At 35.5% G+C, this 27,421-nt stretch overlaps 1 protein-coding gene across 3 annotated transcripts in view; it reads left to right on the top strand.

Moving 5' to 3' along the window:
* Positions 1–22,937, top strand: part of LOC106869691 (MOB kinase activator 1B) — a 73,611-nt gene extending 50,674 nt beyond the window's left edge. For 2 of the 3 annotated variants that reach the window (XM_014915528.3, XM_014915523.3), the window contains 3 exons: positions 14,831–14,997; positions 19,911–20,138; positions 22,132–22,937. In XM_014915528.3, the coding sequence (XP_014771014.1) occupies positions 14,831–14,997; positions 19,911–20,138; positions 22,132–22,373 (637 nt within the window). In that variant the 3' untranslated portion in view covers positions 22,374–22,937. The remainder of the gene's footprint in view (positions 1–14,830; positions 14,998–19,910; positions 20,139–22,131) is intronic. The other variant, XM_089347077.1, reaches the window with a different exon arrangement.
* Positions 22,938–27,421: the final 4,484 nt, after the last annotated feature.

The raw sequence follows: 27,421 nt of genomic DNA on the forward strand, positions 1-27,421 counted from the left end.
CACACACACACACAAATATATACATATACATGATGGGCTTCTTTTCAGTTTCTGTCTACCAAATCCACTCACAAGGCTTTAGTCAGCCCTTGGCTATAGTGGGAGACACTTGCCTAAGACGCCACGCAGAGGGACTGAACCCAGAACCATGTGGCTGCTTAATTGGGAGAGCTCTGTATACATTTAGAAAATTAAAACCCTAGCTGTTATAATAAACTTTGCACAGTGACATTATGAGATGGTGGGTAATACAAATGAATATTATAATCACTTGAGAACTGAGCAAGTGATTATAAGGAAAAAATTGTCTGTTGTTGTAAGGAAAGTATATTTAGCATGCCATATTAATCTAATCAATATTATATATTTCTGGTTTTATAGTTTTAAAATAGTAAATCAGACAATCAAAGAATGCATCATTAGTTGACCTTATGTATATTGCAGTAATGTGTAATAAGAAGTAAAAAAAAAGTCAGTTGATTATGTTAATATTTAATTGATAATTTATAACCCAGCTGGAGATTTTTAGGAAGAAAATTAATAAGGTACAAGCACGACTGTTTAAGAAACTCATTTTGCAACCACATGGTTTCAAGTTCATTCCCACTTCATATCAAATTGGGCAAGTGTCTTCAACTATATCCCCAGGCCAGAAACTGTGGAAATTTGTCATATATACATAGATAAATGGGGGGGGGGGACCATCACTTGATAGCTGATGCTGGTTTGTTTACATCCATGTAACCTAACAGTTTGGCAAAAGAGACTGATAGATTGTATGTGTGTGTATACATATTACAAATACACCAGATGTGAAGATTAGTATTTAAGTCAATTTGTTTGACTAAATCCCTGAAGGTGATGCCCCTGCATGACCACAGTTCAGAAACTAAAACAAGTAAAAGCTAAAGATATATTAAACAAAAGACACATTCCTGCAATGTGCAGCTTGCAAACTGTCTGATGTTCTAGATTACTTGCTGAGAGGGTGTCCACCTTCTTTGTAGGGCCGATCACAATTCTGTGTCAAAGATGTCTCTATAAGGAGACTTCTACCTTTTTTTTTTTTTTTTAGCTTCATATAACACACACACACATGCTCCTCCATTCCACTTGTCTACTATTAAATACATACAGATCAGTCACCAAGACTAAAAACTTCTCCAGTTTTAAGGGTGTCTCTTTCATTGCCCTTAAACAATGTACTTCAGATCTAGGTTCAACTCTTCAATTGTTCTAGTGATTAACCCTAATCTATATAAATATGCTACATTGTGTGTGCCATTGTCATGGATAACCTATCTAACTTTATCAACTAGTGACCTATCACTTCCAACACTGTTATAATACTCTGAATCAATCAATCAATCTCTCTCTTTCTCTCTCTCTCTCGCTCTCTCGCTCTCATTTGTATTTGATTTATAAAAATTAAAAAAATTTTCTGTTTAGAACTAGTTTGTCGAAATGTGAACCTTGATCAAACTTCAGTTTAAATATCTTTTAGACACTGATTCATTTTCTAGTTACTATTATATAGTTGTGTAGTGAAGATCTTGAACAAATATTCTCTCATTCCATTATAGAACTTGCTTAGAATTCTGTAAGTTGCCTGAACTTCTTAGTTTGGGGATAATCTTTATAACTATATCTACTTTAACTTTGAAAAAAAGTCTCAGAAATAGGTTTTGCACTTACATAGGACACTGTACTCACACTACTTGCATATACAGGTAGGAGACACACACAAGCCAAATACATCATCATCATCATCATCATCATCATCATCATTTAACGTCCGCTTTCCATGCTAGCATGGGTTGGACGATTTGACTGAGGACTGGTGCAACCGGATGGCTAAACCTATTAGTATTAAACTTAAATTTGGTCTGCCTTGAATCCTAGTACTCATAAGGCCAGAGCTCAGCCTGGTTTCCACAGCATATATATAAATGACTTAGATTACAACACTCCCTCCTGAATGAGACTCCAGTCTGTTACAGGATCAACATCCCAGCTATTGCTGAAATTCATTTACAGCTGAATGAACTGGAACCACATGAATTGACGTGTTTTGCTCAAGAACACAATACACTGCCCAGTCCAGGAATCAAACCACAATCTTAGAATCACGAGAGCAATAAGGCAACACTTTCATTCAGTACTATTAAACAGGAAAAAATTATCTTTGTACTAGCATCTCCCCAAACATACTTTCAACTACAATACTCTCTTGAACTATTACATTATAGTCATTCCTCTCGTCTTCTTTTATTGATCATAATGCAAAACTTTGCTTACAATAGCCCAACTTGTATTTTATTTTTTAAAGCTGTGTTTGTTTTCATTCTGTTATTAGTGTTACCCATCATATGACAGGTAACTTTAGAAGTATACTTTTGCCACCATGGGTAATATCAGGAAATATGTTATACATATAACAATTATAATTTAACTTTTATCAAAATTATAGAATAAATAATAATTTTCAAAAGAAAAATATTTACCTTAAAATGAAACAAATTTCTCATTTGTGTAACTCCTCTCATAACTATTTTGACATCACTCCCTCCCTTCTTTCTCAGTCTCTGTAATTCTTTCTCAATGTGTGTTGTGTTCTTTTACTCTTTACCTACCATCAAGCCTAGTATGCACTGTCATTTACTGTTATTAGTTTATCATTATCATCATTTTCACATGCTTGCATGGGTCAGATGAGACTTGTTGCAATAGATTTTCTATGGCTGCACATTCTTCCTGTCACCTGCTCTCACCTGTTTGTAATCAAGGTTAATATGCCTTCTAGTCCTTTGAACAGGAATGGCTACAACTGGTCATGTTTTCATAGAAGATTGCAGGCAAATGATATAATTTTTGGGGGTTTTTTTATGAACAAAGACATTGTCTACAATCAGCATGCAAATGTCAAAACCTGGACAGACCCACACATCTGGCTTCTTTATAGTTTCCATCTGTTGGCCAACTTGGGGCTGTTGTGCACAAGTTGCCACACAGTGAAACTGAACCCAAACCATGTGGTTCCAAAGCAATCTTTTTATCCACACAACCATGCCTGCACCTCAAAATTCTATATGCAAGTGTATGACATGAAATTTGTTTGCTATATCAGTAAGTATGGGTGGAATTACTGTGTTTATGCAGATGTTTAGTGTTTTGATACTAACCTTTACTCAACAGTCAGACAATATCTATTTATAGTTGAAGATAGAGTGATGTGCCTTGCCTAAGAATACGAGACTGTGTTTGGCAGTGGTTAATCAGAATATGATGTGAGATGTGAACATCTTATATCCTTCAGCTACTCAGCTTCCAAAACCTCAAGAGTATTAAATTTAGCTAAAATCTAAATCTAAATCTTTTTTTTTTTTTTTTTTTGCTCTATTTCTTTAAGTTTTTCTGTTCATTAATTATAATTATCTGTACTTGAAGAACTAGAGCATAGACTATCACAATGTGTGTGTATGCACACACACACACACACACACACACCTTCTCCCACATTATTATTGAACTATGATTTGTACCATATAATTTTGCTTCACTGATTTTACTCAGAATTAAAACACTGCTATTAATCTTAAAATCTCTTTTTAATTGTGTATGTGTGTTTATTGCATAGGCAGCATCGTAAAATGATCTTCAAATCTATACTACTTCAATAGATGGCTCCTGTTGCATAGAAATGAATATCTTGCACCTCCTCCTCCTCCTCTCTATACCAATCACTTAAATCTATTTGTCTGAAAGTAAATAACCATGACAACATGAAATATCACTACATTGTAAGTAGTTATACTATAAGACTTCCTCGGAAGGATGTTTTTAGAAACTGAAAAAGTCCTAATTAATGAGTTAAATCTCTTGCTAAAGATTTTTAAAAAACTACCTATATCATTGTCGTCGTCATTCCAAGCTCCACTTTTCCATGCTGGCATGGGTCAGATGGAGTTTTATTGAAGTAGTGTCCTGGTTATTGGAAATAGTGAATAACACTGCATAATTGTTGTGAATGTGTGTCACTGTCAAACAAGCAGTGTCAAGACCAGGAAACACGCATACACACACACATACACAAACACTGAGTTTCTTTCAGTTCCTGTCTATCAGATCAACTTAGACGACTTTGATTCATCCATATCTAAAGTAGAAGGTAGGAGAAACTTGCTCAAGGTACCACACAGTATCATATTTTTAAAATTTGTTTATGGAGAAATGTTTTGAATATATGATGATGTTCATCATCATCAACCAGATGCCCTCATATTATGGACTACACTGTAATCATCCCAGGAATACAGACTGTGATCTTAAGAGTTGTGATTCGTGGAAACGTACGTAGCGATGCATTAAATGTTTATAAATTCCATCCAAGGATTATTGTTGTTATTATATATAACATAGATGTATGTTCATTAATATCAAGTGATCGCTCTGTAATATTTCTAATGGAAAAGATTAGGTCAATTTTTTTCATGATATTAATAATCCTCTTTATTGATTCACATTATTAAGCTGTTTGGGTTGTATCTGTCCAGTTGCTTTGAAGAAAAATGTAAGCATAATACAGTAGATATTCCCAGTGCTTTTAAAATTGGTTGCTAAGCTTATTCAACAAAAGTCCTCCTCGGATATACACAGTTTATCAATATATATTTGAAAGTAAAAATATGTCATGTTCTATACTATAATCACGCATCAAAATCCAATGCTAGTGTCTGATCTTTGTTGTTACTATTATTGAAAGAGAAAACCTGATTCTTTTTCTTATAGCAGTATGGCATTGTTCTATCTGCCTGAGTCTAGCCTTCTTAAAACCTTTGTTTTAGTTTCTAAAATTTCTTATATACTTTCTTTCTTAGAGAAAGCATCATCAAATTTGAAGAACAAAATGATTTACTTATTTGAAAATATTTTCACTTTTGAACTATAAAGAAGGCTATTAAAATAAAATGTCAATAAGATTTTTGTTCGCTTGTTTGTTTGTTTGGAGTATTTTGATGGGGCGGGGGTCTACTGGCCTGGCTGTGTGATTATAGGTGCAGACATAGCTGTGTGATTAAAAGCTTACTTGACAACCAGATGGTTTCCTGTTCAGTTCCACTGAGTAGCGCCTTGGGCAAGTATCTTTTACTATAACACCAGATGATCAATGCTTTGTGAGTGAATTTGATCGATGGAAACTGTGAGACCATTGTAAATGTATATTTGTGTTTGTGCTTGTCCCCACCACCATTTAGCAACCAGTTTTGATTTTATCCTTAGCTTGTTTCACTCACTAGACTGTGGTCATGCTGGGGTACTGCCTTGAATTTTTAGGCGAATGAATCGACCCCTAGTACTTTTCTTTTTTAAGAAGTGGTACTTATTCTATCGGTCACTTTTGCCAAATTGCTAAGTTAAAAGGACACAAACACACCAACACCGGTTGTCAAGTGGTGGGTGGGACACACACACACATACACACATATATATATAGTCAGTTACTAAAAAAAACATATCAGAAAGCAGCACACTCTAAAAATATAGAGCAGTTTATTACAACAACATTTTATATAGTTACTCAAGCTTCTTTCAGTTTCCATCTACCAAATCCACTCACAAGGCTTTGGTCAGCCAAGACTATAGTAGAAGACACTTGCCCAAGGTGCCACGTAGTGGGACTGAACCTAGAACCATCTGGTTGAGAAGTAAGATTCTTAGCAGTTCAGCTATTGACACTAAGAATAAGTACCAGACTTTAAATTAAGTACTGGAGTTGATTTGTTTGACTAAACCTTTCAAGGCAATTCCCCCCCCCCCCCATGACTGCAGTCCAATGGCTGAAGCAAGTAAAAGATGAGGCCAACAAGTTATTGTTTTGCTATTTGCCTTTTGTATCATATTTTAAGTTTGCTTCTTATTGTAAAAGCAATATTAAAAATTCTTCTACATACAACAGCTTCTGCAAAATTTGGAGATGAAAATAGAACCGATGGTATGTTGTTTTTAATGTTTGTTTTTATGAGGTTCAGGTTATTTGAAATACACAGAGGGGAGTAGCCTACAAGTATTGGAATGTTAAAATGATTTTCAAGACTTGCAGGAAACATTGCCATGCTCGTTTGCCTTAAAAACATTAGTAGAAACTCTTGCATCAGAGTAATAATGTAAATCATTTTTGTATGTATTCGTAACATTCAGACCAAAACTTCAAGTCTGTGCAGGTTTAATATTCTGACTAACCAGTCACTCATTTAATCAAGTAATATGTCGACTGTGTACCGTGCTCTTTCATGGATGACATGTATGCATTGCATGCACAGTGATTGCTGCTGAAGCAAAAGTAAATAATGGAGGGAAAAACCAGTGAAGAATAGCAAGTTACTGGCTCAGGAAAATATTAGGATTAATGGTAACTGCATTTGGGAAGGGATGTCAAAAGTCCTTTTGTTGTTGTTATCATTAATTATTATTTAGTAAATTGTATGGAAGACTGGATGACTATTAATGGTGTTTCAATACAAGTTAGGAGTCCTGCCAAAACCTGAGAATATCATTACTGATCAAGAGAACAAAATATCAGACCTTTTTTTCCTCTCTCTTTCTCTCTCTCTCTCTCTCTCTCTCTCTTTCTCTCTATCTCTCTCTTTCTCTCTCTCTCTCTCTCTCTCTTTCTCTCTCTCTCTCTCTCTCTCTCTCTCTCTCTCTTTCTCTCTCTCTCTCTCTCTCTCTCTCTCTCTCTATAAAAAAAGCAACTAAAATGTGACTGTGGTTGAGAAGTTAGGTGCTGGTTTGGCTTTGCGGTTAAGAAGTCCACTTTGCAATCATGCTTCGGATTCAGTCTCACCATACAACACTTTGGGCAAGTGTCTTCTACTATAACCTCAGACCAACCAATTCCTTGTGAGTGAATTTAGTTGATAGGAACTATGTGGTAGCTTGTCATATGTGTTTGTGTTTCCCTCCTTCCTCTTCACTGCTTGATAATTAGTGTTAGTTTATTTGTGTCAGTTTGTTTGACTAACCCTGCTGACCTGAAACCACATGGTTGAGAAGCAAACTTCTATATACTTCTATCTGCAAGTTCTTTTCAAACAATATCAACTACACAATACACCATCATATCTACACTCCAGCCTACGAGTGAAAGTAACAAAAATATACTGCATTAAAAAGCTTGCTTTGCAACAACACGGTTTCAGGTTCTGTCCCACTGCATATCACTTGTACAAGTGTCTACTGTAATCTTGGGTTGGCCAGTACCATGTGAGTGAATTTGCTAGACAGAAACCATGTAAAAGTCCCTCATATGTGTTTGTCTCTGTCTCTCATCACCATTGCTGTTGGTTTATGTCCCTGTAACTTAGCTGTTCTGCAAAAGAAACCAAACTTTAAAAATAAGTATTGAAGCACTACTCCCAGCATGGCAGTAACAGAAACAAGTAAAAGAAGTTAGGAAGGTCATGAGATGGGAACTTCATGTGATAACTTTTTTTTAGCTACAACCTAACATTCATAGAGGAAAGACCATTTATTTCCATATTAGCTGGGTGGAGTTTAAATTACTAGCTCTTTGTTAGAAACTACTTTCATGTTTTACTATTTTTTTTATTGATTGTTGATTGTTTCTCCTATTGCTATAAAAAGCTTTACTGTCCCTTAACAAAACAACTGTTCTAATATTATCTGGTCTGAAAATAACTCGCTTGATATACTCCTCAGTAAGTCTAAAATATTGATTGGGATAACATCAGCTGTTGTGTGACCTGAAATAAAGTGTTATCAATGAAACATATAGCTAATTAATACAATTAATTAGGCTAATACAACCCTTTAGCATTTAATCCAGCCAGATCTGGCTTCTCACACCTACCCTACAATGTCATTCTAAAAATATACATTCACATCATTCAAATCTCAATGCTACAAGATAATGTGTGATAAATTCAAAGCAATGTAAATAAATAAGCATTACATTTGGCAGTAATTTAAAGGCTAAAGAATTAATTTGAGGAGGAACTGAAGAACAGCCTTAAATTTTAAGATTACTAAATACAGACATTGTCTATAGGTGCAGGCATGACTGTATGCTTGAGTAGTTTGCTTCCCAAGCATATGGTTTTGAGTTCAGTCCTACTGCATAACACCTTAGGCAAGTGTCTTCTACTATAGCCCTGGGGCTAACCAAAGCCTTAGTGGACAGAAACTGAAAGCTTTCATGTCTGGCCAAAGAAAAACATGGGAGTTAGCAACAGGAAGGACATCTGGCTGTAAAAAAATCTGTCTCAATAAATTCCATCTGACCTATGCAAGCATAGAAAAGTGGATGTTAAAATGATGATGATGGTGAAATATTAGGATTCCAGCCAGTCGGCTAATGTTACTAACCTTTTATAAATGTTGTCTAGTCCATATCCAGAAATAGAAGTGTCCATAGATAGTTTGAACTTATGTTAGAGAAGGTATGGTAAGAATTTATAATATTCAGTATCATGGTATATGTATTGAAATGTGGTTTGGTTGTGCTCAGACACAAGTTTATATAGTACAGTTAATAGAAACTAATATGTTAATTGTAGCTTTGTGGGTTATCAACTGCTGAGAATGCATACAGCATTAGGGTATAGGCTGTTCTTAAACTGATCTGGTTCTTATTTTGAAAGAACTGAATCTGTCTTGAATGGAGAGAACTGACTAGCTTATCAGCATGATGGCTTCTGTCACCTGAGTTGTATGTGTGTGGTAAATATCAGAAGCTGGGTAGAGCAGCAGTGAGAACAGATTTCTAGTCTTGGGTGACAGAGATGTTACCAAACGAGAGAGTAATTGAGCAGTAATCAATTCAAACATTCAGTGCTAAGGAGCATAGCTGTGTGATAAAAGAACATTTACTTTGCAACTGTGTGGTTGTAAATTATATTCTACTATGTAGCACCTTGTTAGGTCTCTTATGCAGCCTGTAGCTTATGACTAGGTGTTGTGGTAAATGATTGAAATTTAAGTCACAAATTACCACTGCTCGGTCTAAATTACCTTAGATTGCAGAGAAAATAAGACATTACTGGGCTTATTCTATTTGTGTATCTGAATTAACCAACCCACACTATATATCTTCAATCAAATAAAATCCCTGTGGTAGGGTGACTGTTGGTACACAACTTAATCCTTCTATCTTCCCCACATGTCAGCCAACTTCATGTTCTCCACCATGATATTGCTGAACCATTCCATCTCTTCCTTTACCTTTTTCACCATAGACTCTCCATTCATGACCAATATTCATCTTGAGATAAGATGTCTCAGTATTGTGTTACATAATACCACTTCATTTTCCACACTTTTAACAATTGGCTGAAACATTTCTGAGTTCACCATCTTCTAAACAATTTCTTTTTTAACGTTCCATATTTTTTGTATATAGAATGAAAAGTGTCTTTCTGTAACATTCCATCTCAGTTCCAGTTGAAATTAGTATTGCATTTTCTTGCTGGAGGAGGATTTTAATTTGTATCTTTGTAATTAGTTGTCCAGCACCTTAATTCTGTAGTTAGTGTACCTCTTTACATTTGGAATCTAATTCTTGATTAAAGTTAATGGATTTGTAAAGGTGACATGTTTTCCAGGCAGATAAGAATTTTACTTTATATCAGAGAGAAAAAAATCATGAAAATTATGGACATTTTGTACTTATATATATTTTACTCAGAACTTGTCTGTCTTACAATGGATACCTATCATAAACCCATATTTTATGATGGGCTGATGTCTATGCCCTGCAAATATTGTGCTCAAAACTGAATTTTCTCAGGATATTTTTGTAGCATAGTGTTCAAGAATTTTTCTTTGTTGTGCTCACAAAGCAAGCTATAAGTACACAAAATGTACAGTAGGACCTCGGGTACGCTGGCCAAAGGACTTCATAGCCAGTAGATGATGCATGAATAATGTAAACTGAAAACTACAAGTGTCAGGTGATTCAATAGTGTTACTAGTTTTAAACAGAATTTAATGAAAGATTGCAGGTACAATTTCTTCAAGAGAGACAGACCTGCTTTATAGGTGATTGTCTTGGCTGTGTAGTTAAGCTCATTATACAACCATGTGATTTTGGTTCAGTCTCACTATGCAGCAACTTGGGCAAATGTTTTCTACTATAACCTTGGTCCAAATAATACCTGCTGAGTGAATTTGGACAGAAAGTGAAAGTCTGTTGTGTGTGCACACGACTATTTGTGTGTGTATGAGAGAGAGAGAAAGAGTACCCCCACACACTGCTTGGCAACCACTGTTGGTTTGTTTGTCCCCACTCTAACTTTAGCTCAGCAAAAAATCTTGTAGAATAAGTACCAGGTTTAAAAGTGTATGTACTGGTGTTAGTTATTCAGCTAAAATTCTTCAAGGCAATGCTTTAGCACAGCCACTGTCCTATGGCTGAAACAAGTAAAAGGTAAAAAGATAAGATTATTGGATATTACTGTTGGAAAGTTGTTTCTAATTTAAGTGCAAGGCTAGCATTTTGTGGAGAGAGTGCAGTTGATACCAGTACTTATCTGGCATTTTGATAACCTTGCAAGGATGAAAGGCAAAGTTGACCTCCGATTTGAATTCAGAATCTAAAGAGCAAGAAGAAATACCTTGTGTGATTTTGTCCAATGATGTAATCATTCCGCCAATTCACCACTTTTACAATAATTAAACGCTGGAATTAATTAGGAGTTTTATTATTTAATCTATGTATAATGTATGCTGAATAACTATCAGTTAATGATTTGTAATAATTAAGAGTTAGTTGAAAGTGTACCAAAGATAGTTTTTTTTGTTACGTGAAATCTTTTGTGATCATATTTAGAACATTGCAAAACTAAAGTAGAATCAAATATACACAGTGAGAAAGAAGTATTCATGAGTTTTTGTCTCAAAGCTAATGCAGGAGATAACTTAGTGGTCTTAGAATATGAGTGACTTAATAAATATATATTTGTTGGTACAGTGAAAGGAAACTGTTTTAAAAAATTGTAAATATTTTGAGATGCCATACAAATGATAATAGTTACATTGGTGAATGTATATTTAACATTTGGAGTATTAAAATGATGGAGTTGGAGATATATACATATATATAGAGAGAGAGAAATAGAAATTAGGGTCTTCAGTAAGTAATTGCATTCTTTCACCACTATGAAATATGAACCAAAAAACACATCAGAGCCAAGGTCAAATGGGCAAGATCTAAAAATAGTATATCATTTCTCTCCCACAATGTGTCATTCATAGTTATTTAAGTAATTAACCCCATGGAGGATAAGAACTTTATGTAACAACATATTCACCACTGCTTGCTGTATGTGTTTGAAAAGAAAAGTACCACTACAGAAGTAATAATAAACATTTGTGAAGTGTATCCAGATGCAGTGAAAGCTCGTACATGTCAGCTGTGGTTTAAAAGGCTTAAAGTTGATGATTGTGACATATCCAACAAGCCTTGCTCTGAAAGATAACCCACTCTGAATGGCAACCTTTTGAATGAGGCTATTGTACCAAATCCATATCAAAGCACCAGAGATTTTGTGCAAAAATTTAATGTTTTATGTTCAACTATCCACAAACATCTCTAGCAAATTGAGAAAACGTGCAAAGAGGGAATTTGGGTTTCACGAGCTTACACTTGAAAACTGAACAATGTTCCATCTGCAGCAATCTTCTAACCAGGAATAACATCCTGTTGTTTCTGCAGTGCATTACTACAGGTGATGTAAAATGGGTTTTTCATCACAACAGAAAACAAAAAAGACAATGGTTATCACATGAGAAGGCAGTGCCAACACCAAATCTAGAATTCTATCTGCAAAAATCCTTGCTCTGTGTTTGGAACATGAAAGGTATTATCCATTATGAGCTACAGGAACATGGAACAACCATCAATGCAAATATCTACTGCCAACAACTTGATTGTATAAATGAAAAATTACATCGAAAGTGGCCAGCTTTGGTAAACAGAAGTGTTATTCTCCAGCATGACGATGCATGGCCACATTCTTTAAAACAAACCCAAGAAAAAAATAAGATCGTTAGGATGAGAAATTCTTCCACATCCTCCATACTCACCTGACTTAGAACTTAGATTTCCATCGGTTCCAATTACTAGAACCTTTTATAAGAGGCAAAACATTCAGGAAAGTGGAGAAGTTGAAAAGTCTTTCAGACTTTTTTCCAGAAAAGAAATTGGTCTCTTTGAACAGCATAAAAAAGTTACTTTCCCATTGGGTTGCTGTCGTTGAAAATGATGGTGATTACATTCTTGATTAAAACTATTCAGATGAACATAGTTTGCATTAATTTTTATATCCTTTCTGGTAAATGCAATTACTTTCTAAATACCCTAATATATATATATTCAATAAATGAGATCAAGAGAATTTCAATATAGAAAACACATAGTAGTGTTCAAATGATTTGAACTTACACTCCAATATCTTTACTGAGGACCAAGTCAACAGGGTAAAGAATAGCCACTCTTTACTATAAATATATATAATATATATAGGCGCAGGAGTGGCTGTGTGGTAAGTAGCTTGCTTACTAACCACATGGTTCCGGGTTCAGTCCCACTGTGTGGCACCTTGGGCAAGTGTCTTCTACTATAGCCTCGGGCCGACCAAAGCCTTGTGAGTCGATTTGGTAGACGGAAACTGAAAGAAGCCTGTCGTTTATATGTATATATATATATATGTGTGTGTGTTTGTCCCCCACCAACGCTTGACAACCGATGCTGGTGTGTTAATTAAGCCAAAGATACACTAAACATTGGAGTTTTCATTTAATCAGTGAGTTCTGATATAATTTGTGGCAATTTGCTGTACTTGAAAGGATGCGTCAAGCGAAGTAAATTCATTGTCATCCATACTTTCAAGCTTGACCTTTACAGGTGCTGTTGCTGCATAAATGTACCTGTGGCAAGTAAGAAGCATCCACCACACTGTAAAGTGGTTGACATTAGGAAGGGCATCCAGCTGTAGAAACCATGCCACAACAGACAACTGGAGTCTGCCCATTTCCTGTCAAACTGTCCAACCCATGTCAGCATGGAATACAATGATGATGACACTTTTATTTCCCCAACAGCAATTATCTTTTGCTCTTCCATTTGATGACCTAGTCTTTTCTTATTCATGTGGAAGTGAGGTTAGTGTGATTGCTATTTAATTGAACTGTTGATGATTCATTAAATAGCCGATCGAGGAGTGCCAAAAAGGTTATGAGCTCTGCACTTCCTCTTCAAGATATATGCAGGCCCATATATACTGACATCTATAGACAGATAAGTACATAAATTTCAGGTTCACATACTAAATGCTATGTAATTAATACACTCTTTTCCTTGCTAGAAACAATACTCATTTACCTGGAAACCTCCATCAATGAGAAACTCATGAGTAGTATATGTTGGATTCCTAAACTTGAAATATTAATACACTGTACTGACTTAGTATTTAAGTACTCTTGTACTCTTTTCATTGTGACAAACCTCATATACAACTACCACTTTATATATATATATATATATATAATATATAGTTTTAGGGAAAATAACCAATTTTCAAGAACTCATCGATGAAAATCCACTATCACATATAGAAAAATTAATAATTAAAAGCACAATAAATGAGTATAATATAAAGTAAAGTAAATATCATAAGATAAATATTATATTTATCTTATGATATTTACTTTACTTTATATTATACTCATTTATTGTGCTTTTAATTATTAATTTTTCTATATGTGATAGTGGATTTTCATCGATGAGTTCTTGAAAATTGGTTATTTTCCCTAAAACTATATATTTTATATATACTTTATCTATAAGGCTCAATTTAATTTTAATATTTTATAAATTGATTTTAATTGAGTTTTTTACCTGTAATTTTGGATTTTGTCCCTAATATTATTATTATATATATATATATATATATATATATATATATATATAAATGGCACTTGTGCCGGTGGCATGTGAACAAAACATTGGACTGACTCCTGTACAGGTGGCACGTAAAAAACACCATTTGAGCGTGGCCGTTGCCAGTACCGCCAGATTGGCCCTCTGCCGGTGGCACGTAAAAAGCACCCACTACACTCTCGGAGTGGTTGGCAATAGGAAGGGCATCCAGCTGTAAAAACTCTGCCAGATCAGATTGGAGTCTGGTGTAGCCATCTGGTTCGTCAGTCCCCAGTCAAATTGTCCAACCCATGCTATCATAGAAAGCAGACGTTAAATGATGATGATAATAAAACCATCATCTGCCAGGTGCTTGTCATGTCCAGGAGTTGGCTTGCCAAGACTCTCCAGTTCCCTCTGTGTTGTGCTGCATGTAAACAATCAATCAGGCTCTTGTTTCCACTCCTTTCTTTGATGCCATCAGTTCATAAACCTTTTTGACAGCCTTTTGCTCTCTTTCTTTCTGCACTTCCTGCTCAGGTGATCTTTATCAGCAACTCGTAGTGCATTGTATGGTCCAAAACATGATGGCTTTGTGGACTTCATTCATGATAACATCATGGTGTAACCATGACTAATGTTCTGGTGGTCTGAAGAACTAGCCTTCAGATCCTCATGGAATAATTTTGTAGATTGGATTTCAGCTGTGTAAGTGTAGATATTCTAAGTAATTCATATGGTTGCTAAACTGCCATATTGTCATAGGTCCCCATGTTATATCTGCTATTCAACAATGAGATGTAATATTGCATTTCTTCAGTCAGATGACAATGGGGATGGAGTGAGGAATTTGTGAGCTGTACAGTAAATGTTATTGTTTTTCTCTCATTCCAGTGGAGGTCGAAACAACAAAACTTTCAAGCCAAAGAAGAACATTCCAGAAGGTACACATCAGTATGATTTGATGAAACATGCTGCTGCCACTTTAGGTAGTGGCAACTTGCGTATGGCTGTGCTGCTACCTGAAGGGGAAGACCTTAATGAATGGGTTGCTGTCAATAGTAAGTAGCCTCAAGCCACATAACTCTTCTCAGCTTCTTATCTCATTTTAATTTCAATGTTTTGTCTTGTACATGTCTTTACTGCCACTCCACATTATTCTCTTGATTCTATCTCTTTCTGTCTATATATATATATATTTATATATATATATATATATATATATATATATATATATTCAAATTACGATGAAAGTAAACAAACAAACAAAGTTTGCTTTAGAAGTGTTGAGATGTCTTAGAATGTTAAAGAAGTGATTTTTTAAATTCTCATATGCAGGATAATGCTAATAATATAGCCTGAACAGGATAAACTACCCCTATTTTGCAGAAAAAAATGTTGGTGGCCAGCTATGAGACTCAAACTCACACCCCTGTGATTACACGTCACAGATTATATATAAGAACAGTAGTAAATAATCAGTAAATATACAAATGTATGTGCTGGCATGTTTTCTAGATAAACATGTATCTCATCCGTTTGGTGCTGACCTACCACCTCTTGAAAGATCCATTTACATATTCCTTTTTTTTTTTTTTTTATTCTACTGTCTAGTTTGTACTTTATACAGCAAGCAATAACAATTGAGAGCCTGGAGAATGTAAAGAGTCGAGGTGCAGCATCTTTTTTGACAATCTATCAAGACAGGAAGTTTCAAGATCCCTATTTGAAATTGAAAATGAACAAATTATTTTTTTGAAAGCCTTGTGTAAATAAGATATATACAGAGAGTGAAAGTAGATTTTGTTGCAAAAAGAAAACTTCCCAAATATATAGGCTTTCTGCAGAAGACTGGAAATGAACATCTTTTCTATAATGGTAATGCTCGTTTATGTGGAGGCACAATGGCCCAGTGGTTAGGGCAGCAGATTCGCGGTTGGAGGATTGCAGCTTCGATTCCCAGACCAGGCATTGTGTGTGTTTATTGAGCAAAAACACCTAAAGCTCCACGAGGCTCTAGCAGGGGGTAGTGGCGACCCCTGTTGTACACTTTCACCCCAACTTTCTCTCGCTCTTTCTTCCTGTTTCTTGAGTAATGCTGCGATGGACTGGCGTCCCGTCCAGCTGGGGGGGGGGGCGTAAAAGCTGGGAAACGGGGCCCATGAGCCTGGCTAGGCTTTAAAAGGGTGCATAAATAAATAAATAAATGCTCGTTTACAATTACCATGTCCTGTTGAGACAACAGCACATATATACATACATAAATATGCATGTTTATATATATATATATAGATATATGCAACAGGCTTCTTTACATTTCCATCTATTAAATCCACTTTCGTTGACCCAGAGCTATAATAGAAGACTATAGTGCCCAAGACACTGTGCAGTGGGACTAAACCCAGGACTATATAGTCAGAAAGCAAACTTCTTAACCATGCATCTAAACACACACACAAAGCAACAGACTGCTGAAAGACAGGAAGCTGCACGTTTTTATTTTTTGGAAACGATATATATAGATAGATGAATGCACATACACCATATTTTTATAAAATACATATTTCTGTAGATTTTTGTCTCACTTGACAGATTACAATGATGTTTTTGTAGTTCAATATAAACACACTTTAGCTCCCTAAATAAAACTGTCTCTCTCTTCTCTCGCCATCTTTCATCTTCCTCCTCTCTCTCACTCCCCCTCCCCTTGGATGAACCATTAATGGGAGAAAGGGATTCTCAGCTGTAAAAACAACAGGAACTCCCTTCTATATTAGTAAATATTTAAGTAAATAGATGAATAATAACTTTGAACAGGCATCAAATTTTAAAATATTTAAATATTAAATCATAGCATTTTTATATCACAGGGTTTCACTTCTGATAAATGTAGCTGAGCTGAGGTGACATAGTTTTGATTTAGTGCTGCCTTTCAGTGGAGTGGGGCATAAATAAGAAACAAGCAGATAAAACTTGCAATAAAATTTTAATTGAAACTTCTTTTGTGTTAACATCATTATTGTTTAACATTAGTTTTCCATGCTAACATGGTTTTGACCATTTGGCAGGATGGGCTGCATGACTGCATTGAGCTCCACTATCTGCATTGGTAGGATTTTTACAGCTGGATGCCCTTCTTAATGTCAACCACTTTACAGGGTGTAAAGTGTAAAGACCACCTTCGGTCACAAATGATTATGGGATTGCTTCTAGAAAGTTACCCTCTGAGACACAAGTCCAGGCAAGGTTGTTTATGGAAAGCCAACAGTCATCCATGCTTACCAGCCTCATCTCTAAACACTACCAATGTTATCTAAGGGGAAAACAAAGGTTGATACCGCTTGACACCAGTGACATTGCAACTCATTTCTACAGTAATGTGAAATAAAGTGTTTTGCTCAAGAACACAATGCCATGCCCAGTCCAGTCCAGGAACAGACTTCACTATCTCATGATTGTGAGCCTGACACTCTAACCACTGAGTCATGCACCTTCCCTGATGTATTGGCTACTTTTTCTCATGACACTGGCACTAGTGAGGTCGCCAAGTAACTTGCAAGACAAAGCAAAAGGAAAAAGTTCCTCAATAAAGTGGGATTGTAGTTGAAGGGAAGGTGGCTTTATGCCAGGTGTTGAGAGGGTATGATAGAGAAATAGGTATGATGCATGGCTAACTCACATTATATTGGAGTGGGTTGAGTAGCTGGAACAAAGATTTTGCTGACAAGTTGTCAGTGTACTTGTCAAGATACAAGAAGGTGAAGATAAGTGGATAGGTTAATAAGAGTGAAAGATGGTTAGAGAAGGTGGATAGAGGTAAATGGGATGAATGGTGTGGTCAGTGATAAATATCAGTATGGAGGTGAAAGTAAAAGAACTATCTCAGGAAGGAGGACGAGGAGGAGGTGATAAGTAGAAGTATAGGAAAGGTGGAGAGCAGCAGTATAATAAGCCTGTAAGAAAATCCAAAAATAGGGAAATATTGTGTAGGTGGGAGAGGTGGACAGAGATGGAGGACAATGGTAGCAGGGCATCAGTTGTGTGTATATATAAGCTTTGACTCTTATTTCTAGCAATACTGGTGCTGATTAGTGCCCTTTGTCACTTTAATAACATATGTATTTCTGTCTTTAGCTTATAAAATTGTGAATTGGCCACCCATATTATTTATAATATTCACTTTTACTGTTTATGAAACCAGTGTATGATTTCAACGGAAATCTTATAAACTGTCATGGCGAGCTGAGTTTAACTCTGGGCACAGTGAGAGCCACTGATGAGCATTAAGGGGCATAAGCATTAAAATGCAAAATCATTGATGATCTGGCTATATCTGCTGCTGTAGAGAGCTTGCCTCCATTGTCAGTCATTAAGATAATGCTTGCCATGGCTATTGAGTTGTTTTGATTCCTATTTCTAGCAATACTGGTGCTGATTAGTGCCCTTTGTCACTCTAGTGACATATATATTTCTTCCTTTAGGTTGTAAAATTGTGAATCAGTCACCCATTTTATTTATATCTATATGTATGTGTATATATAATGAGAGTGCATAGTGGTTTGGGTGTTGCACTCATGATCATGGACCCAGTTGGTACATTGTGTTCTTCAGCAAAACACTTCATCTCTGTTTGCTCTGGGGTTACTTCAATACCTTATGTGTGGTACATCATGCACCTGTTTGGGCAACATCAGTTTGGAGTAAGCTTATGTGTAGTGCATACATTTGATCACTGTAAACAAATTATTTGTGTGGGTCGTTCAGCAAAAGCTGAACACTTATACGTCATCTTTGATAAGAGATTCCGTTACACACACACACACACACACACTCACACACACAAACTTTGGAATGCAAGGTTTCGTCTTGACATTAATATTTTGTAATATGTTTTTTTAACCGACACAACCACATCTCCTGCTCTTCCTCCCCTCTGTCTCCTGTATCATCACCACCATTATTATTAAGGCAGCAAGCTGGCAGAATCATTACTATGCAAGACAAAATGCCTAGCAGCATTTCTTCCAGCTTTGTTCTGAGTTCAAATGCTGCTGGGGTTGATGTAATCAACATATCCTCCTCCCCCAAAATTGCTGGGTTTGTGCCAAAATTTGAAACCATTATTGTTACTGGCAGAGTTGTTAATGTCAGACAAAATGCTTAGTGGCATTTGTTCCAACAACTTTTGCTATTCATCCTTTGAGGCCCAATAAAATAAGTATCAGTTGAAAAATGAGGTCCATGTAATCAACTTAAATTGCTGGCTTTATGCCAAAATTCAAAACCTTTCCTATTATTATTATTATTACTATTCAACTGCTCTTCTCTCTCCGTTCCTCTTTTTTCCACTGTCGATCATCTCCTTCCCCCACCCCACCCACTGTATCACTGCTCACCCCTCAACCCTACCCAATTTCTACAGTTGTCACCTACACTTCCCTGCTTGCTTATCATACCTCACCATTTTTTCTTCACAATACTTACTCTCTTACTCATTCTCTGTTTCTAACCATTTCTCACACTCCCATACACTCTTGCAACCTCTACCCTCTCGCACTTCCTGTTTTATCCCCACTCATTTCTACTCCCTTCCTATCTTGAGTAACTGTGAAGCTAGTTCCCCTTCCCCCCTGCTGCAAGAAACCTGTTGTTTTCTGGCTCCATGTTTCACTACTTTATCCCCTTACCATCCCATTACATAAAGCTGCCATATTCTCTATTGTAATTCCCATTTAGTTGAAGAGGGTCTTAGTCTTGCAGGCTGCATAGTGACATGCTGTAAAGTGGTTGGCATTGAGAAAGATATTCAGCAATAGAAACCATGTCAAGGCAACTATTGGAGCATGAAGCAGTCTTCAGATCCATCTCAAAGCATCCAATGTACGCCAGTATGGAACATGTTTGTTGAATGATGATGATGATGGTGATTGTTTTAAATGTTTAGTTCTAACTCTTGCTTCTTTTTAAATTTCAGCTGTTGATTTCTTTAATCAAATTAACATGCTATATGGAACAATCACAGAATTTTGCACGGAAGAGAGTTGTGCAGTAATGTCCGCCGGGCCAAAATACGAGTACCACTGGGCTGATGGTCAGACTGTGAAAAAACCAATCAAGTGCTCAGCCCCCAAATATATTGATTATCTGATGACCTGGGTACAAGACCAGTTAGATGATGAAACATTATTTCCATCTAAAATAGGTAAATGATTTACATCTTCTATCAATAAGAATTGTTATTCCCACCCATGCCAGCATGGAAGGTGGACATTAAATGATGATGTTTGATGTAAAAAAATAATAAAATCTTTCTCTTTGAGAACCTGACCAGAATTAATAACCATATGAAAAATGTCTTGTATGGATCTAAATAAATTAGTTCAACAAACGACCTTACATACCTCATTTATTTCATTTTAATTTTATTAAGACACAGGCATGGATATGTGGTTAAGAAGTTTGCTTTCCAACCACATGGTTTCAGGTTTAGTCCTGCATGGCACCTTGAGCAAGTATCTTCTACTATGGCCCCAAGCTGGCCAAAACCTTGTGAGTCTGAAAGAAGCCCATTTTTTCTGTTTGCATTTACTTGACATTACATGCCTGTTGTAAATGAATATCACTGTCAACAAGTGATGTCATTCTTGAAAAATATGTCTAGTCATGGGAAAATATTACCTTGCTTGGAAACAGGTTAGGTAGCAACAGGAAGGGATTTGAACTATAGAAAATCTACCTCATTAAACTCTACCCATCCTATGCAACCATGCAAAAAATAGGTGTTAAAACAACAATGGTGTTGATGATAATGATGATTCACTAATTATTTTCACTTAAATTAGGCATCAAAATCTCATGTAATGTTTTGTATTTTATGTTAAATTGTTACTAGGATGTGTTGTAGTGCCTTTAGCATTTTTAGGCTCTTTTATAATGTTGTGGGTTAGAAGTTGAAGAGATTGTTGGAAATATATAGTTACAGAGGTGTTGAACAAAGATTAGTATGAGGTTTGTGCTGTTGCATAACCCCTGGTCAACCATGAAACAGCAGACCTAGAATCAGTCTTTCCAGATACAACCATTCTTTGGTGGTGATTGGTAGGGGATATATCTAAGACTTCATTATCAATGTTCTTTCTTTATTTCAGACAATTTCAGGTAGATTTAGCTGCTATTTTTAGTAAGTCAAGTGACGGTGTTGAGCTTCCTTGTTAAGTGCATCAAGCAAATTAAAAGTGAGAGGTGGGGTATATTAGGGAAAGAGAAAATAGAGGGTTACAAATGATAAGTCAAAGATTGTCAACTGTTTGGGAATGGACATAATCTTATAGGGGCAAACATCATTTATCATCTATATTCCATGCTGATATATGTTGGAGGTTTTGACAGGATTCAACCAGTCCAAGGACTGTATCATGTTCCACTTTGACATTAGGGAGAGCATCCAGCCATGGAAGCTAGGTCTACCACTTCACAGTGTATACTTTTTTCACACCACCAACACTAGTGAAACTGTCATGCAGCTTGTACAACTATGAATCCCTGATAGAGGCAGCTTTATGCTAGATGAAGGGTTAAAGTATGAGGGAAGGAGCCAAAGCAGAACAGTTTTTTTGTAAAGAAGCTACATGTCTACCCACATTTTAGAAGAGAGGGTGAAAGTAATCAGGGTGGACCCGGGAAGAGATAAAAATAGTGGTGGATGGGTGAACACTTAAGATATGGGGTGAGTAGAAGTGGAAACAGAAGAACCAGAGAGTGTGGATGAGTTGAAGTTGTAAGAGTGTTTGGAACAGTGATAGATGGAGAGAGGGTAGAGGGTAAAAATAATGAATGAAGAACAAATGTTGAGTGGATAAGTAAGGGAAGCAGAGAATAGTAGGTGGCAACTGTAGTGATTGGACAGGGTTGGTGGAGATAGTTTAAGTTTGGGTAACCAATGAGGCTGAAGAGTAGCAGAATAAAAGTGATGATATATTTTTTAAAAATTTTATTTAAAAGTTGTCTTCAATGTGTAAACTAACATTACCAATAACTTAAAAGGTACTCATAATCCCAATCATTTAATCCATTAATTGAAATAGTTTTCATCATTAAACTGAAATTTGAAACCTTGTCCTGTTAATCGAAAGTCTAAAAGTCACTTAACCTCTTATAGATTGTTGTTAATGTGACTTTTTTCCTTCTTCTTGCAGGTGTACCATTCCCAAAGAATTTTTTGTCAATAGCAAAAACTATTCTGAAACGCTTGTTCCGAGTGTATGCACATATTTATCACCAACATTTCAGGGAAGTGGTGCAGCTGAGTGAAGAAGCCCACTTAAACACATCGTTCAAGCACTTCATATTCTTTGTCCAGGAATTTAACTTGATAGACCGTCGTGAACTTGCTCCACTGCAGGAACTTATAGACAAACTAACCAGTAAAGAAAGATAAACGCCACTAAAATGCATGCATACAAACACAAACATAGACACTGGCACAAACACTTTTAACATGTTGCTACACCCGTAAACCAAAACTTATGCCATTCTTTCCTCCAGATTTTAAGCTGTGAGACTGAGCAAAAAAAATAAATTAGAGAACATTTTTTTTTTCTTCTGGAGGTAACAGATTTACTCAAACTGAAACAAAAAAAAATTGCAGGCAAGGGATTATCATGGGCAAGGGATTATTTTTATTGCATTCTTTATATACACTGCTGTTCCTGAAGAGGAAAGAATGAAATGGTAATAGTGGTGCCAACATAGGCCCCAAAAAAACACTGACAGATTGTGACGGAACTCTGATGCATTCAGTGTAATTCTTTGCTTATGCTGTGTGCTAAAACTCGAGTTTTTTCTTTGTAATACGCACATAAACACTCACACACACACACACACACATATATCCATTTAGCTTTAATCTCTCAATAACAGACATAGCCTGTAGTTTTTCTGCAAATGTTTATTTATATGCCTTTTATTTTTTTTATTAAGTGTAAAATTCATAAGATTTTCAGCTTTCTGTTCTTTTTGTTTGATCCAAGTTTTAGTTTTGTTTTCTAAATTATAATACATATTTAAAATTCTAAATAGGAAATTTTCTCCCGTTTACTTAACATGTATATGTGTGGGTCTTGGTTTGATTTTTTTCATTCCTGTTTTGTTTTTTTATTTTTTGGGGTTTTTATGTTTTTAGAAACTTTCAAGACATCTGATCCAATCTCAATATTTTTTTCATCTTGAGTTTGTTTCGAGATTTATCAGCAACCAGATATAGATTGCAAACTGTGAAAGCCAGTGTAGGTATTATATATATATATATATATATATATATATAATATACACACACGCACACTATTTTTTATTTGTAGATTAATTATTCTACCAAAGATTTCATGAAGAAAGTCTCATCCAACATGGAGACCAATCACCAACATTCTTAGGTCGACCATTTGAAAAATTGTAAAATGCTTTACATGAAACCATTAGTAGAATTGTTAATCTTCAAAAAAGAATATTTATCCACCAAATTCAGTGTTCATCACTGTCATATATATATATATATATATGTATGTATGTATGTATGTATGTATGTATGTATGTGTGTGTAAGATTGTTTCTATGTACATGTCTAACAAGAGAATGGTGAAGTTGTTTTAGTATATCATTTCTCTTGTTTATCAGCTTTTTTATTTTTTTGTTTTGTTTTTTATTTATCAACTCAAAGAATTATAGAATTCTCATTCTAAAGCTTGGAATCTAGAGTGAGTTTGCATGCTTTGTCTACAAACTTCAGTTCTGCCCCCAAGCAAACCAACAGCTACTGTGAGAAAATAAAAATGAATAAATACAACATACATTTCTAAGAGATCTATGCTAACATTTCAACAAATTTACAAAAAAAAAGGCAAAAAAGAAAGAAAAAAGTTAGGGTTTCAAAGAGGAGTGTTGGACTTTTTTAATTTTTTTTTTTTTTGATGAGATGGCAAAAATATTGTTTTCTAAAACAAATAATAATAATAATATACTAAAATAAAACAAAATAAAAACACAATACAGGAAAATTTGGTTTATCAGCTAATTTGAGTTTTAGTTTTTAGTGTGACCTAACTGCAAACATTGTTAATGAATGGAGTAAGGTTATCGCTACAGTTGAATGGCTTCATGTGACTTTTTAAAATTTCAGCTTTCACACTTGCTTGTTAGCAAATAATGAAATTTGTAGAGTTCATCATCACCATCGTTGTTTTGACATCCATTTCATGTTTACAATGGGTCAAGCAGAACTTGTTGAAGCAGATGTTTCCAAGCAAGGTAATATTTCTTTATGGCCAGACATGATTTTCACGGAAGACTGATAGTGAACAACCTCACTTGTATTGATGGTGCTTATTTACAATCAACATGTAATGTCAAGAGAAGAGGGGCCACATACACACAAGTTTCTGTCTACCAAATCCACTTGCAACTATATGAGAAGACACTTGCCCAAGGTGCCATGCAGTGGGACTGTGAACCCATCATGTGTGTTTGTATCTCCTTGTCTTGACATTGTGTGATTGTTGTAAATGGGTATTCTTATCATACAAGCAGTGTCCTTCATTTCTAATCTTCCATGAAAACATCTCTGGCCATGAGAAAATATTACCTTGCTTGGAAATAGGTTAAGATTGGCAACAGGAAGGGTATCTGGCCATAGAGAAATCTATCTTAATAAATTCCATCCAACCCATGCAGGTATGGAAAAGTGGATGTTGAAATGATTATGATGTTCTCTGTAAATGTTTACATTCTGTGCTTCATATGAAAATCACTGGGCCAAGGTTGGTTATATTTCTTGACATTTCCATTAACAAATTGTCTGGTAGTTCTGTGCTTTCAAAAACAAGTGAAATGAAAACAACCTTACTTGAAAAACAAGTAAATTAGTGACAGAGACATTCAGCTTTAAAACAATGTTCCAGTATGTATTCGTCTAACCCAAAAATGAACAGAAAACAAACTAAATAGGTTGAAGTACTATGGCGTGAATATATTTTGATTACTGTAGTACTAATTATAAATCCAGCTGTTGATCTGTAAAATAAAAATAAAGAGCAGTTTTTGGTAAAGATTTTATTTCATGGGATGTATGCAAAACAGCGAGAATACAAACAATAGTATACCCATTCTTAATATGTTCTGACAGATCCGAATTTGAATATCTGATTGCTGTATTTTTCACCACCAGAGAACACCACTTCTATTTTGATGTGTGTCCATAATACACCTAATTCACCAATGTAAATGAACTTTGAAACACTAGTATTTCAACTGCTTTGTCTCTCCTCAGTCAAAGCTACCCTGCCAGACTGTGCAATCATTTTGTTTATAGAAATTAACCAACAAATTAATTGCAGATGCATGCTGATGTATGCTAAGCCGAAAATTACTCATGGGTGCATATAGAACAGCAAAAATCCAAACAATAACAATATCTATCTTTATTGTGTTGTGAAAGATTCAAATGTAAATATCTGACCATTGTTGTTTTTGCTTTGTGTATGTCATTGTAGATTACCTCTTTACTTTAGATGATGTATATTTATAGCAAACATCATTCACCAGTGTAAGGGGGTCTTTGAGACAATGCAGTGTTTTGCAAATATTCACATTTGAATCTGCCAGAACATATTAGATATTGTAATGATTTTACTGTCTGTTTTCTTTTAACAATTTTTTCATCCTATCAAGGTGGTGTGGCTTTCCACAAACTTGGAACTGAAAAGCAAGGGTTTTACAACTGTTTCTTCTGCTTAGCCTCTTACCTGTGATTATCATTGTCATAACATCTACTTTTCCATGCTTGCATAGGGCAGATGGAGTTTCTTGAAGCAGACATCACAGGAAAGACATCCAGCCATAGAAAAAATCTAAGTAAAATTCAGAAGTGTAGATTGCTTCCCAACCACATGATTTCAAGATCAGTCCTACCATGTGGCACCTTGAGCAAATTTCTTTTGCTAAAGCCTTGTGAATGGATTAGGCAGATGAAAACTTGAAGGAAACCAATTGTATGTGTATATTTAATATATATAGTAATTTCATTTGGGTGTTAACCCTGGAGTTTACCCTATTAAGCTCTTCCACAGGTCCAGCTATCAAACAGTAATCTGGAGATTGTTTCTTATGCCTGAAGGTCCGCAAATATCCAGTTTCTATAATTATAACCAAGAAAAATGGGTTAAGCAAGTCTTTATTTCATTGATCTACAATTGTTACTTCAAAAATTGATCTCATAAGCACTGCTATATTATGCAGTACTATATGCAACTATTGATACATGAGGTGTCACACAAAATTGAAGATTGATTCTGAAGAATCATAAATGAAAATTATTTGCTGTGAACACTTGAGTTCACAATAATATATACCTATATCAAGTTGGAAGTGTTTAGATGGTTACATTTACATATTGCAAGCCAAACAGAACAAAAACATTCTGGTTTGAGTTGACAAGACAAGAAAAATATCTGAAACAATAACTTATCAATGATTCTGAAGAATTCATCTTTGATTTTTTTATGTCTGCCCTGCAATGGTTGCATATATTATTGTATAATAAAGCAATGCTTACGAGATTGATTTTTGATGAAACAATTATAAATCAATGAGATAAAGACTTGCTCACTCCATTGTCCTTCATTATATATATATATATATATATATATATAGTGTGGGTGTGGGTGTGGGTGTGCAGGTATGGCTGTGGTAGGAAGCTTGCTTCCCAACTACATGGTTCTGGCTTCAGTCCCACTGTATGGTACCTTGGGCAAGTGTCTTCTACTATAACCTCAAGCCAACCAAATCCTTGTGAGTGGTTTTGGTAAACAAAAACTGAAAGCCCATCGTATATATATATGTGTATGTGTTTGTTAACCCACCTACCATTGCTTGACAACCAATATTGGTATGTTTGCATCCCTGAAACTTACCTGTTTCTTTTGCTGAACTGCTAAAATAAGTACCAGGCTTACAAAGAATAAGTCCTGGGGTTGATTTCTTTGGCTGAAACCAGTAAAAGAATACATATATATATATATATATATAGTTATTTGATGTCACTTTTTCCATGATGGCATGGCTTGGACAGTTCAATGTAAACAAACATGCTACAGAACTGCCCCAAGTTCCAGTGTCTACTTTGGCATGGTTTCTATAGTTAGGTGTCCTTTCTAATGCTATCCATTTCAGAGTATATCAAGTGCTTTTGTGTGTGTGTGTGTGTGTGTGTCACCAGGTCTGAAGTCAACAAGTACTTGCAAGACAAGACCCCTCAACAGAGTAAGGTATAGTATTGAGGGATAAAATCAGGTGTCTTGCTGAAGGGGTAAATACATGGCTTGCTCATCTGGAAAGAGAGATATGAGGTCAAGGTTCAATGTGAATACTTAAGACAGAATAGGATAGAGGAGCAGAAAAAAGTGAATGTATAGGTAAGTGCACTAGAGTGAGAATAGT

The sequence above is a fragment of the Octopus bimaculoides genome, chromosome 2 (assembly GCF_046866305.1).
Source record: "Octopus bimaculoides isolate indiv1 chromosome 2, ASM4686630v1, whole genome shotgun sequence".
Taxonomy (NCBI): Eukaryota; Metazoa; Mollusca; class Cephalopoda; order Octopoda; family Octopodidae; genus Octopus; species Octopus bimaculoides.